This window comes from Myotis yumanensis, unplaced genomic scaffold (assembly GCF_028538775.1).
Source record: "Myotis yumanensis isolate MYYU_CA2020_CCGP unplaced genomic scaffold, mMyoYum1.0.hap1 SCAF_12, whole genome shotgun sequence".
In the NCBI taxonomy this organism is placed as follows: domain Eukaryota; kingdom Metazoa; phylum Chordata; class Mammalia; order Chiroptera; family Vespertilionidae; genus Myotis; species Myotis yumanensis.
Window position 1 is genome coordinate 28391596 of NW_027223763.1, and position 14723 is coordinate 28406318.

A 14723-nucleotide genomic window follows, 5' to 3' on the forward strand; every position below is an offset into this window, starting at 1 on the left:
TTGTCTGTGTTAAAATGATCTCTGATGATTTAACAAGAAAGAATAAACCTACCAGAAAAGTATTTATTTGAAATATTGTTGATATATAAAGTTTCAGGAGTTTATTAGAAATAGCAAGGATTTTTTTTCTTTTTTTATTTGGAAATAGCAAAGATTTTAAACACAAAGTTGTTTAGGTCAATAAAGAAAAACAAAATATGATTTTCTCAAGAGAAGCCAAAGGCCTCCTTTATTAATACTCTTTACAAAGTTCCAGTAAGAGAATATTTTCTTAATATGAAGATAATATATTCTACATCAGTGGCCAACACTCTTTGTCATGGTGAAATTCTAGAGGGATTATTACTGCAATCAAGAGGAAAAGAAGGATGTTTCTGTAACATTATTGAACATAATTCTGGAAATTATGATGGGAATAAAACATGGAACAAACTGCAAAAATGGAGAATGTGGACAGGATAAATGTTATTTATAGGCAATGTGAATAAACAACCTTACATAATTATTAAGACAATTGAGTAAAATGGCTAGATATGATAAATATATAAATATCAATAACTTTCTACTTACATGAAATTGAAGGCAAAGATTTTAGTTCTTCTTTAAGTAAGTGAGTGTTTCTTAACCCTGATTGCACAATAACATTATCTGGAACCTTTAAAAAATATATAAATACCTGGCCCCCTGCCCCACCCCCAGAATAATTAAATTGGAATCTCTGGAGGTGGAGGCCAGGCATCAATATTTGTTCAAAGCTGCCCAGGTGATTCTGATGCACAATGAAGGTTGAGAATCACAACTTTAGGTTTTATGGCAATCACTAGGTGCCTGGTGCACGAATTCGTGCACATTGAAAAGAAATTAATTAGAAGAACTACTTTAATATTGCTATTCGCCCTTTCTCTATAATAGAAGTGTCAACCAAATTCACAGTTGATAATGACAGATGGAAACACATGTGCAATTGGCGCCAGCGAGAGCTTTATATGTATCACGCATGCATGAGTCAACTTAGCCCCTTATAGATATAGAATAAACTTGCTTAATTAGTCCTGCTTTCTGATTTAGCTAAACTTTTTATAGCCCAGTGAAGCACCCCAACTTCTCTTTCAGGTAATTGTCAGCAACACAGCAGTAAATATCAATACGAAGCAGATTATTATTGTAGATCATGCAGGGAGAACAACAGGGAAAATATTTAACTGTAGCAGTGTTTGACTGTATTCTGTGCAGTGAGAAAACCTGAAGTCATTTTCAAGGTCCACCATTTCTTCTTTTCAGTCAGGTCAAGTTTCTAAGCTTTCTAAATCTCCATTTTCTGGCTAATGAAAAGAAAATAGGATTCCACTGAGTCTTCTATCTAGCTACTCCAGGACTACTGTGAGGATAAAATGAGATGAGGCACGGGAAAATGCTTCACAGACATTTGGTTACAGTGTGAAATGTTTCCACTTGGCTATAAAGCAAGTCATGTTCCTGGGCTGAAGAAACTCCAAGGACGCTAGTCGCTAGGGAGAGGAAGCCGGGCATTGCTACATGATGTCATTATCCGGATGGTCGGACACTTAGCATGTTAGTCTTTTATATATATAGATAGATTAGTGACCACTCTAACCTTTGTAAATGTATAAAAATCCATTAACAACAGAAGAGTGGAAAAAGAGATCTTATTCAGAATATCATAACAGAATCATCTATGAATAATCAAAACCAGACAACTGTGTGATCTATGTAAAGAAAATTATAAAACATTACTGTAAAATGTAAAGACTTAAGAAATATCCTGGTTGGGAATGCTGAGTATTTTTTAAATGTCAGCACTTTCCAAATTGACTTATAAATTTAACATAATCGTAGTCAACATTTAAATGAAAATTTAAAAAAGCATTTTTCCATTATATATTTTTTAGTTTTAAATATATTATTTATTTTATTTAGTTTTAAGTATATTTTTATTGATTTTAGAGAAGAAGGGAGAGGGAGAGAGAGAGATTGAAACATTAATGATGAGAGAGAATCATTAATTGGCTGTCTCCTGCACACCCCCCACCAGGGATCGAGCCCGAAACCCAGGCATATGCCCTTGACCGGAATTGAACCTGGGACCCTTCAGTCCACAGGCCAATGCTCTATCGGCTGAGCCAAACTGGCTAGAGCTAAATGAAATTTTTAAAAGTTGAACATCATTATTCGGAAATTTACTTAAATTAATGCCCAAGTGAGAACAAAGAAAATTTAAAAACAAGAATAATAAGGAGGGACTATCCCTGATGGTATTAAAGCATATCAGAAAACACAGTAATGTAAACATCATGGTACCGTACCATTACTGGCTTCAGTTATGGGAGGTGATTAAAGCTTAATTACTTAAGGAAATTTACTTAGTTGCCTCAGTATTTAAGCAAGGAAAATTTATCAACCTGAAAAAGTAAAGTATGACCTTTTAATGAAAATTAAGATTAGCCAACATTGACTTTATGCTTAAGAGAGGGGCCACCCCGGCTGGTGTTGTTCAGTGGTTGTCGACCCATGAACCAGGAGGTCATGGTTTGATTTCCAGTTAGGGCACCTGCCTGGGTTTCAGGCTTGATCCTCGGTGGGGGTCGTGCAGGATGCAGCCTATTGATGATTCTCTGTCATCATTGATGTTTCTATTTCCCTCTCCCTCACCCTTCCTCTCTGAAATCAATTTAAAAAAATTTTTTAAAAAAGAGATGGGATGCTCGCTTCGGCAGCATATATACTAAAATTGGAACAATACAGAGAAGATTAGCATGGCCCCTGAGCAAGGATGACACGCAAATTCGTGATGCGTTCCATATTTTTTTGTGGGTTTTTTTTTAATGATGTCTGTACGTAAAGGCAGTTCCAAAATAAAAAAATACTTAAAAAAAAAAAAAAAGCGAGACGGGTTGGGGGGTGGGAGGGGTGGTCATCTGATTGGCTCTGGAGTTGTCATTACCTCAACAGTCATATCCCAGACTGACTTCCCAGAAAACGACTTTGGTGTATCCAGGGGCTGGTCCAAGCCAGACAATGGCTCCCTTCTAAAGCAGCCATCGAAATCTGTAGAACTGTGCTATGGCGGTGTCTGATACATTGGAAAAAGGACAAAAGATTCACTGTGTGTGCTCTTAGTGAAGACCAGTGAGACAGAAGGTGTTGTTTCTTCTCTTTTAGGGTGAAATAGTTAAGAAGTATACTCAGTTCAATCCTAAAACCTATGAAGAGAGGATTAATTTAATCTTACAGATGTGTGTAGAAGCTGCAGCAGAAGCTGTAAAACTGAACTGCAGAATTTTGGGCATAGGTAAGATTGTGAATTACATGTCCAAGAAATGTTCATTTTAATGTACAAAACTCACTGAGTCCTGCTGCATGACCGAACATCAAGTCCCTGTCTCCAGGCCCTGTCTGTGGCCACCAACCAGCATTATGGGAAAAGCATTGTTAGTACTGTATATCTGGGAACTATAGATTTAGCTCAGGACTGTTTGTCATTTCTTTGCAATCCTTTGTAATATTTGTCTTAGGATATGTTGGGTGAATTAATTTGTGTTCCAAGCCCAGAAAGTTGGCACACTTTTCTAAGATTGCTAATTAGAGTTACTTTGCCTGTGTTTGTGTTTGTGGTGGAGCTCAGGTATTTCCACAGGTGGCCGTGTAAATCCTCGGGAAGGAGTTGTGCTGCATTCAACCAAACTGATCCAAGAATGGAACTCTGTGGACCTCAGGACTCCCCTGTCTGATACTTTGCATCTCCCCGTGTGGGTAGACAATGATGGCAACTGTGCCGCCATGGCGGAAAGGAAATTTGGCCAAGGAAAGGGCCTGGAAAACTTTGTGACATTTATTACAGGCACAGGTAAGAGCAGGGGACGGTTGCTTCAGGAGGTAGAGTGTGTGCTGGCGCACACCTTTAACACTTTCCAACTTGCTTGAGTAGGGCCTGAGAGTGAGCCACACAGGAGAGCTGCGGTCTGCTCAGGTCGTTCCTGAGCATGGCTGTGGCCTTCTAAAATCTCAGGAGCTTGTCAGAGCTATTCAAACCCCTTACTCCCCAAAGCTGCTCACCCCCCAGCTTTTCCTCCTGGTGTGTTTGGTCAGTATATTGTTTGCCCCCAGTTTTACCTAGTTCCCTAAGCAGCAAAGACCAAGTATATTTTGCCTTTAAATGCCTTTGACAAATGCCCCTTGTGCAGCCCCCTGGGCCCTGGGAGAGTTCTGAGGTAGGTGAGATAAATGCAAGCCCTTTGAGCTGGTCAAAATAAACCACCACAATTCTTTAAGAATAAGGTTTGTTCAGCTCCCTCTAGTACTGCCATCTGTACTGGGAACGTGGGCTGCTTTTCAAGGCCACTGCCAATTTTTGTGTGTGTGTGGGGGGGAGGTTGCGGGGGGAAGAGGCCGAGGGATTAATGGGACCAGAAAATGCCAGGAAGCTCTTACTAATATTCAGATAAAGCATTCCCCTGGTTGTTGCAAACTTTTGTTTAGTTTCCAGAGTTCCAAAAAAGTTGCCAGTTTAGTCATTGCTTTAGTGGAGGGATGCACTTTTGGAGTTTCCTACTCTGCCATTTTTGCTGATGTCCCAATTTGTTTTTTAAATGAGGAAGCCTCAGCTAATACATGGTCTAGCCAGCATTTGATCCTAGATATGCCCAACTTCAACACTTGTGTGCTCTTAAACTCTATACTACCTCCCCTTTAAGCTCATATACTTCTTCTCTTAGTCTTGAACACAGTGTCACAAGTCTGGCTATCACTTCCTGGCACAGAGCAGTTAATAAGCTGCAAATGAGAGGGGTGGGCGTTGAAGAATAGGTGCCACCAGAAGTAATAGATGGCGGGAAAACTAAAAAGCAGAGCCTGCTAAGGCAGAATGGTCTTCACTCCTCAGTAACTCCCAAATTCCATAACAAGACAGTCATTGATATTCATAATTCCTGAATCAAAATTTTTTAGACACGGTATTAAGAGGAGGCAAAATCATATTCATATTCTGTTTAAGAAAGTAGGAGGTATTTGATACCTTAGAAAGATTGTCTGCCCCCAAAGCAGGGTCTGAGACAAGGATTTAGGTTGTGGGTATTTTATTTTGGCAGTGATGCTGGGAAGCAGGAGTGAGGGAGTGGGAAGAGAGTAGGAGGAGAGTCACTAGAGGAGACATGATCAAAGTTGTCTAGAGGGCAGTGGGGGCTGAAATCTACTGGAACCTCCCCAAAAGCCTGCAGAATACCATCCAGAATTGTCCACTTGGGTCTGCTGGCTCCTGTCTTGCCTTGGTTGAGGGTTGCCTCTGGACACTGTGCTTGCATGGTTGACCGAGTTCTTTAGTGTTGGAGAAAGCCTCGGGGAGAACAGTGGACAGTGTGCACTTGAGGTGGTCTGTCATCACAAGGTGAGTCAAGCAGATGCAACACAGGGTATCAGAGGATCTGCTAAAATTATTTCCATCCAAGATGATTCCAAATAAAGTTTTGGTACTTAGTAAGTTTCAGCTACTAGGAAAGTAGGCACTGTATAGAACCTCACATTCCAAAGCTTTCCTTAACAGATGAGGCATTGCCATATCAGTTTTCTGTCTCAAATGAAGAGTCACCTCAAGGATTGCTGTCTCTCTGTAGGAATTGGCGGGGGAATCATCCATCAGCATGAATTGATCCATGGAAGTTCCTTCTGTGCTGCAGAACTTGGCCACCTTGTTGTGTCTCTAGATGGGCCTGATTGTTCCTGTGGGAGCCATGGATGCATTGAAGCATATGCCTCTGGAATGGCCTTGCAGAAGGAAGCAAAAAAGCTACATGACGGTTGGTTTCTTTCTTCTAAGGGATTAAATAGCCAGATGGTAGAAAAATACTTCAAAGTAGGTATTCCAAAGGCTGAGCACTGAAACCCAAGCTCTTAACCTTTTCCCTTCCTGGAATACGAGTGGGGCTCTCTCATATTGAAGCTCCAAAGCTTCCTTAGTCCTGACCCATGTCAACACTCTTCCTCTGCAGGGGTGGAGGTGGACAGGGGTCCTGAGCTCCAGGGGAGTGGGGAAGATGTCTTTCATTTAAAAAAATGTGTATTTTTTTTCATTGATTTCAGAGAGGAAGGCAGAGGGAGAGAGAAATAGAAACATCAATGATGAGAATCATTGATTGGCTGCCTCCTGCACACCCCCTACTGCAGATTGAGTCAGCAACCCGGGCATGTGCCCTGATCAGGATCGAACCTGGGACTCTTCAGTCCTCAGGCCAACGCTCTATCCACTGAGCCAAACCAGCTAGGGCTGTCTTTTATTTTTGTTTTCTAAGCTCCTAGCACAGGGGCTTAATACACATCAATACACATTTTAATGAAGAATTAAATGGAGGAACATATTTTAGTTTTTTAATTCTAAAAGGTCTATTTGAACTAATGCTGTTTCTAGATGTTATAAAAGTCAAGATGGTTTCCATTCTAATGCAAGAGGGAGTCATTTAATATCATAATATCATAATATGGTGTCTCAGGTGCAGAGAGAATGATGGCCAAGAAATGTAGATGCATATAAGGACACCAGCGTTCCCTCCCACCTTTTCCATACAGTGAAGGGAGTGTTAGGGTGCTGTCCTGAGAGGTCGAGAGTCAGAGGGTAAATAGCACTAGTGAGGCAAGTCTGAATGGGCACAGGAACATTTCCAAGCTTGGGAGACAGTGATGTTGGTGCATAAAGGCAGAGTATCATGTAGTAAGAGGTAAGCCAGAACCAGCAGCTAATGGAGAAGCCACTGAAAAATTTTAGGGAAAAGATACAGTCAGATCTGAATTTTAGATTCTTCACTGAATTATAAATTTTTGTTTCCTGGGAGGAAAATGGTAGTTGAATAGAGGATAGCTTTAAATGGGGCAGTTCTATAGAGTGACTTCCAGTTTTCTGGATGGACAAGTTGGGGAACAGGTTTTGAAGGAAGGTAATAGTTGGGTACCAGTAAGACATCCATATGCAGGTGGAAATGCATAGGAGGCAGCCGGCTATAGGGGCCTGATGCTCAAGAGAGAGGACTAGGGTAGAGGTAGGGATTTGGGAATCAGCATGGAGGTGACAGTTAAACCTCTGAAAGGGAAATGAATGATGCAAGTCAAGAATGGAATCCTGAGAAACCAAGATGGCGGCATAGGTTAACGCCGGAGTTTGCTGCCTTGAACAACCACTTCAAAAATACAACTAAAAGACAGAACGGACATCATCCAGAACCACAGGAAGGCTGGCTGAGTGGAAGTTCTACAACTAGGAGGAACCGAGAATCAGAGGAGGCGCAGTGCTGAAGTAAAATACTAAGGTGCGGAGTGCGCGCAGCGCGGGCTGGTGGCTGAGGGCGCGATTGTCTGTTTCAATCCGGAGGGAGCCTCAGACTGAGCTCCAGATTCGGGCGAGTCTCTAGGGACCCAGACTCAAACGGGAGAAGCAGGACTGTCTGGCTTCGGTCCCTCCGAGGTTTGCAGCGGTTGCTGGGACAGAGAGGCAGAGCCCCTGGGGACGGACTGAGAGCAGCCATAACTGCTCCCTCCTCCGCCCTGTTGATCCCGTGGGACCCGCCCCGCCCAAGCCCTGCACAGAGGCATTTGCCGGATAGCCTCAGGCAAAGGCTAAATTAGCACCTCTCCAGAGGACAGAAGTTCTCCCACTGCAAACACAGCTGATTCTCACAGCCAGTCGACCTGGAGGTAAAATCCCTCTAGTATTAACTACAACAATCAAGGCTTAACTACAAGACTGCGCACAAAGACCACTAGGGGGTGCACCAAGAAAGCGTAAAAAATGCGGAGACAAAGAAACAGGACAAAACTATCAAGGGAGGATATTGAGTTCAGAACCACACTTTTGAGGTCTCTCAAGAGGCTTCTAGAGTCTGTCGATAAACTTGATGAGATGTACAGGAAATCTAATGAGACCCTCGGTGGTGTGATAAAGGACCGACTAGAAAGTAAGCATACACTGACTGAAATAAAGAATATTATACAGACTCCCAACAGCAGACCAGAGGAGCGCAAGAATCAAGTCAAAGATTTGAAATGCGAAGAAGCGAAAAACACCCAACCGGAAAAGCAAAATGAAAAAAGAACCCAAAAATACGAAGATAGTGTAAGGAGCCTCTGGGACAGCTTCAAACGCACCAACATCAGAATTATAGGGGTACCAGAAGATGAGAGACAGCAAGATATTGAAAACCTATTTGAAGAAATAATGACAGAAAACTTCCCCCACCTGGTGAAAGAAATAGACTTACAGGTCCAGGAAGCGCAGAGAACCCCAAACAAAAGGAATCCAAAGAGGACCACACCAAGACACATCATAATTAAAATGCCAAGAGCAAAAGACAAAGAGAGAATCTTAAAAGCAGCAAGAGAAAGAAACTCAGTTACCTACAAGGGAATACCCATACGACTGTCAGCTGATTTCTCAACAGAAACTTTGCAGGCCAGAAGGGAGTGGCAAGAAATATTCAAAGCGATGAAGCCAAGAACCTACAACCAAGATTACTTTATCCAGCAAAGCTATCATTCAGAATTGAAGGTCAGATAAAGAGCTTCACAGATAAGGAAAAGCTAAAGGAGTTCATCACCACCAAACCAGTATTATATGAAATGTTGAAAGGTATCCTTTAAGAAGAGGAAGAAGAAAAAGGTAAAGATACAAATTATGAACAGCAAATATGCATCTATCAACAAGTGAATCTAAGAATCAAGTGAATAAATAATCTGATGTACAGAATGAACTGGTGATTATAATGAATCAGGGACATAGAAAGGGAATGGACTGACTATTCTTGGGGGGAAAAGGGGTGTGGGAGATGCGGGAAGTGACTGGACAAAAATCATGCACCTATGGATGAGGACAGTGGGTGGGGAGTGAGGGCGGAGGGTGGGGTGGGAGCTGGAAGGAGGGGAGTTATGGGGGGAAAAAAGAGGAACAAATGTAATAATCTGAACAATAAAGATTTAATTAAAAAAAAAAAGAAGTACAAATTGGTAGTTACAAAATAGTCACAGGGATGTACAGTACAGCATAGGGGATATAGTCAATAATATTCTAATAACTATGTATGGTGCCTAGTGGGTCTGGACTTATCAGGGGATCACTTCATAAATTATATAAATGTCTAACCACTATGCATACAGCTGAAACTAAAATAAAATAATATTGGATGTCAAAATAAAAAAAAAAAAAAAAGAATGGAATCCTGCAAAACAGCAGAGTAGGAGGAACACCAGGAAAGGGTCAAATCACAGAAGCCAAAAGTGGAAGTGTTTCAGGGAGATTGTAGTCTGTAGTGTCAAATGCTGCTCATGAGTAAGAGAAAATCAGAAACGTTCTTTGGTTTTGGTCATGAGGACATCACTTGAAGCCCTGAAGTATTTTTTTCAACCTTGTTTTTATCACCCCTGATAAGGAACCTGCTTAGATGTTTTTTCCTAATCATCTCACCCCATGAAACTCTAATACCACAGATAGATATGTTCTTTGTTTATGTACTCTGTGTATAAAAAGATTTTTTGCCCCCAAGAATCAATTTCTGCCCCCTCTCCCCGGGGGGGTGGGGGTGCGGGGGGACGACAAATGCCTATCTTAAAGAAATTCAATCAAAGAGTGGAAGCAGAAGCCTAACTACACTGAGGAAGAGGGGAGAAGTGGACTCTGTTAGCATGTGCGGGTGGAAAGGAGACAGTGGAAATGGAAGCAACGGTTGGGAATGCAGGGGAGAGAGGATGGTCCCTACCGAAAGGCCCTTGAAGAGGGGGGGAAGAGATGAGTGCAAAGCCTGGCAGAGGGCCCAGAGAGGGAACGAAGGAATGAAGGTGTGCATGTACAAACCTGCTTATAGTTGGGGGCTGAAAAGTAAAGGAATTCCTGCCTGTCCTTTATTTATCTGAGAGGTCAGAAATACAGAAATGTCTTGGTCAGGTGAGTGAGGGGTGGGCAGGGAAAGAAGGTCTGAGGAGGTGAAGCCTTCGAAGAGGCAGCTGTGAGGGCCCCCAGGAGATAGGCGACCACCAGGTGATATTTAGTAAGCAGTCTGCATGGTTTAGCTTTTCTCTCATCAGAGCCCATGTATAATAGAGAAGGAGGCGGGTTGATCTGAGTTGGTGACTGGCAGTGAGGGACAGAAAAAAAGGACTATAGATAACAGAAATACCTACTGTTTATTTACCATTAGTCTGGCCCCCATTTAACTAAAAATACTTTATGGTCCATTATGTCATTTAATCCCTAAAATAATCCTGCTAGGATGGGTATTAGTATATTATCTCAGTCTCACAGAGAAGAGATACATGGTGACATGAAGTGGACAGGGTTGTGCAGCTCGTAATGACAGCGGGCAGCTGAACCAGGTCTGTGCTGTTTCCTAGGTGCTGTGCCTTCCTCCATGGAAAGTGGGGCACTGGCCGGTGATGCCACATTGCATCTGGCTGGATAAGGAGGGGGAGGAGTGCAGAGGAGTCTGATGGATTTGCTGGGGGGAAGCACTGCAAAGGCTCTGCTTCATCTGGAAGTGAGAAGTGGGAATGCTAGAGGGGAGGAGGTGGTTCAGCTCAGAACAGGATTTTAGTGGGGGACGTTTTGGGCAGTGTATAAGCGGGCAACGAGAGGGCAACAGAGGCCTCTGGGGAATGCATATGGATGTTTATGAATGATGAGCTTTGCAAATGTGAAAATACTGTCTTCTCACTTGGGGGCTCGCTGCCCACTGGCACCATTGTAGTTTGGCCTCCCACAGGGCTGCCACCGCTCATTATTGACTGTCTCTCCTCCTCACCTCTGCTCAAACAGAAGACCTGCTCTTGGTGGAAGGGATGTCAGTGCCAAAAGACGAAGCTGTGGGTGCACTTCATCTTATCCAAGCTGCGAAACTTGGCAACGTGAAAGCCCAGAGCATCTTGAGAACAGGTGAGTGTCAGCTCCTGGCAGCTCTGCCAAAGGGGACAGGCCCTGAGACCACCTGGGGCTCCCCCAGATGTTCAACTTCCCTCAGGACTGGTGCTCTGGAGTGTTACTCAGAGGCATTTTTCCTGTTTACTGAGAGAAAGGGACTTGCCTGCAAGGTATTTGGCAGCATTGTCTTTTTAAGCAGGATTTTTTGTTTCTTAGTTTAAAGACTATGAAGAAACAACCTGTTCATTTTATAGGAAATTTAGAGAAATACGAGTAAGGAAAAGTGTCACTTTCAGTTTTACTGTTTCAGAGATATCAACTATTAACATTTCCTACCAGTATTTCTATTTTTTTATAGTTGAGACCATAAAGTACAGTACATACCATTTTAGACCCAGCTTTTTTTCAAAGTATCTCATGATTATTTTCTCATAGTCAGAATAAATCATGAGCTTGGCCAGTATGGGTCAGTGGTTGAGCTTCAACCCATGAACCAGGAGGTCTCGGTTCAGTTCCTGTTCACGGCACATGCCTGGGGTGTGGGCTCGAACACCAGTGTGTGTGTGTGTGTGTGTGTGTGTGTGTGTGTGAGAGTGTGAGAGAGGTGGGGGGTGCGGGAGTGCAGGAGGCAGCTGATCAATGATTCTCTCTCATCATTGATGTTTCTATCCCTCTCTACTCCCTTCCTCTCTCTGAAAAAAAATAAATAAATAAATAAATCATGAATAGCTTTAAAAGTACAGCTTCAGGTACTTTTTATTAAATAGTGTGGATGTTCCTGGCTGCTGGCTCTTTCCCATCTTCCTCTTCGGCATTTTTAATTTAGTTCTCTTCCTGAAACTTAGTTTTTTATTTTTCTGTAGCTGGAACAGCGTTGGGTCTTGGGGTTGTGAACATCCTCCACACTGTAAATCCTTCCCTTGTGATCCTCTCGGGAGTCCTAGCCAGTCACTATATCCACACTGTCAAGGACGTCATCCGCCAGCAAGCCTTGTCCTCGGTTCAGGATGTGGACGTAGTGGTTTCGGATTTGGTGGATCCTGCCCTGCTTGGAGCCGCCAGCATGGTTCTGGACTACACAACACGCAGGATCTACTAGGCTTCCCCGGAGTGGTCACCGACAGAGACTCTCAGGTTGTCTTTTACATGTGCATTTCTTAAAAAGCAAATCTGATATTTAAATTTGGTATTTGGCAGGTGACTTTGCAGAGAAGTTTGTGCTTTTAGTCTCCTCTTCCAAAGTCACCTTGCCCAAACCCCATTTTTGTAGCTGCTGCTCTTTCTGGGGTCATTTCAGCTCATACCCTATAAATATCACTCACAGTTTTCTGTTAGCCTTAGACCTCTGCTTACTAGATGTACCACTCAGACCAGCAGGTCTTGCTTGGGAATGTGACTTTGATACTAGAGTTTGGATTATTAATCCTTTCTCCCTAAACTTAGATGACAGAAAGGAATCTAGTCGGCACAGAAGGAAATCTCACCATGAAAGGTTTAAGTGAACTTTTTAAAAAAAGTTTTATTGAGGTGTTTTTAAAGTGCCCAGTTTGATAAGCTTCAGTATATGTATGCACCTGTGAAACCATTCCCACAATCATGATACTGGACATATTTGTCACCCCAAAAATTATTTGTTATTACTCTCACAGAACCTTGAGCAGCTTAGACCAGGGATCTGAATGACAGTGGCCTTAGTGACCTTGTCTTCTTAAGGACACCTGAGAACTCACTAGGACTTACAGTCTCTGAAGGAGATTAACCATCTCAAAAGGATTGTTGCTCCTGACAAGCAGACACCTCTCCCTTCAGTAGCCTTTCATACTACATTGAATATGGCCCTGGAGTGTCTATCATGGCAGTGTTTGTGTCAGACCTAGAGCCCACGTCTGAATCTGGATTCCAGCACAATAAGATTCCATGCTTTCACGATACAGAGGCCACGGTTCTTGCTGTCAATTACAACCTGGAAGAAAAACTAATAACCACCACTTATTAAGTGCCTACTGTATGCCAGGTTCTGAACTAGGTGTGCCTCAAATACATTATTCTAAATTCTTGCAGCCTGTGACATAGGTGTTTTAATTCCCATTTTAAAGAATTTCAAATTGTCTTAATGTTTAAACATACCTAAAACTATGTGGCTAGTGAGTCTTAAGAGACAGGGTTTGATCCCAGATCCCCCGTGCTTTTTCTGCTAAGCTACATAACTCTCATATCAAAAAGCTTTCAAAATGTGAATATATTCTAACTTACTGCAGGCTATCAAAAGCTTTATTTAATAAAAATATCTCAGTAGTAATAACTCGATTTATTCGTGGCATAATGTGTAAGCAGTGAATTGAATCAAATATTCCTCCGTACTGTGTAAATTTTAGGAGCACAGTATTTGAATTAGTGATAGGTTTTAGTTATTGTTGAAACATTCCCAGTGATTCCTGGGAGGGAAGTAGTCTGCTTGGCCATCAGTGTCTGGGGCAGGAGGGTGTACGGTGAACGGGCATCAGATGTTCCTTCGTGAAATATGTAACCCCTCTATACATCAGATAACTGCATTGCTACCTAAATATATGAAGGATGGTACTGAATCTAAAACCAAATCTTAGTTTTCATTAAATTCATGGGGAGACTAATATATTCCAACATAATTATTACATATGGTTAATAATCATATCTTAATTTATTTTAATGTAAATGTTTTTGTTACTGAGCCAAATTCTAAAGAAAAAATAAATACATGTCCTTGTGGAAATCCTAGCACTTTTATTGTTTTATTCTTAAATTAACTCACTAGCTAAAAGCACTTCCCTTCCCAGAAGAGATTTACATTTTTGCATTGCTTTCTGAAGGTCATGTAATTTCTTTAAGTCATCTAATATGGATTTCTTAACCAAAAGAAAAATAACTTTGATAATAGAAAGCATTATTAGATAACATTTTAAAAATATGTTGTGAAATGATCACAGTCTGTCACCATATATAGTTATAGCATTTTTTCCCCCCTTGGGAAGAGAGCTTTTAAGATCTACTCTCAGCAACAAATATGCGATAGTTATTAACTACAGTTGCCATGCTGTATATTACATCCCCAATGAATTACTTTGAAACTGGAAATTTATAACTTTTGACTCTTCACCCATTTCACCCACCATCTATCTACCCTCCCACCCCTGGCAACCACCAATCTGTTCTCTATACCTATGAACTTGGTTTGTTGTTATTTTTTAGATTCCACATGTGAGATCAGACAATATTTTTCTTTCTTAGTCTGATTTATTTCACTTAACATAGTATCTTCAAGGTTCATCCATGTTGTCACAAATGGCAAGATTTTATTTTTTATGGCTGAATAATCATTATCCTATATAATAAAAGCCTAATATGCAAATTGTCCTCTTGAGCGGTCGTTTGACCAGGAGTTCAATCAGAAGACCAGGAGTTCGACTGCTTGCTATGACGTGTGCTGACCACCAGGGGGTGGCGCAGAACTTGGCAGGCATTGCGGTGCTGGCAGTGGGCAGCAATAGAGGTATTGCCGGTCCCGATGGGCCCCGATGAGAGCGGAACCGCGGTGGGATGGTGGAGCAGGTGAGTGCGGCGCCAGGGCAAGGTGGGTGTGAGCAGGGGCCCTATTGCCCCACCTATCACCCCACAGACAGTGACCAGTGGCAGTGGCGGGGGGTGGGGCTGGCTCCCCCGCACTAAGGGAGCTGCCCTGCAGGCGGGATGGTGGAGCAGGTGAGGGGGTGACACCAGGGTAAGTTGGGTGCCAGGTGGGGCTGCAAGGTTAGGGGCACAAGCTGGGGCTGCAAGCTGGGGCTCG

General features: G+C 42.3%; 1 protein-coding gene and 1 non-coding gene across 4 annotated transcripts in view; both read left to right on the forward strand.

Annotated features, from left to right (window-relative positions):
* The window catches only part of GNE (glucosamine (UDP-N-acetyl)-2-epimerase/N-acetylmannosamine kinase), a 53295-nt gene extending 39007 nt beyond the window's left edge, over window positions 1–14288 (forward strand). For 2 of the 3 annotated variants that reach the window (XM_070431197.1, XM_070431199.1), the window contains exons 8-12: window positions 3181–3310; window positions 3644–3865; window positions 5628–5810; window positions 10802–10918; window positions 11767–14288. In XM_070431197.1, the coding sequence (XP_070287298.1) occupies window positions 3181–3310; window positions 3644–3865; window positions 5628–5810; window positions 10802–10918; window positions 11767–12002 (888 nt within the window). In that variant the 3' untranslated portion in view covers window positions 12003–14288. The remainder of the gene's footprint in view (window positions 1–3180; window positions 3311–3643; window positions 3866–5627; window positions 5811–10801; window positions 10919–11766) is intronic. The other variant, XM_070431198.1, reaches the window with a different exon arrangement.
* LOC139021374 (U6 spliceosomal RNA) lies at window positions 2720–2826 on the forward strand. The gene has a single exon (XR_011473479.1). It is a non-coding gene; the product is annotated as a U6 spliceosomal RNA (small nuclear RNA).
* Window positions 14289–14723: the final 435 nt, after the last annotated feature.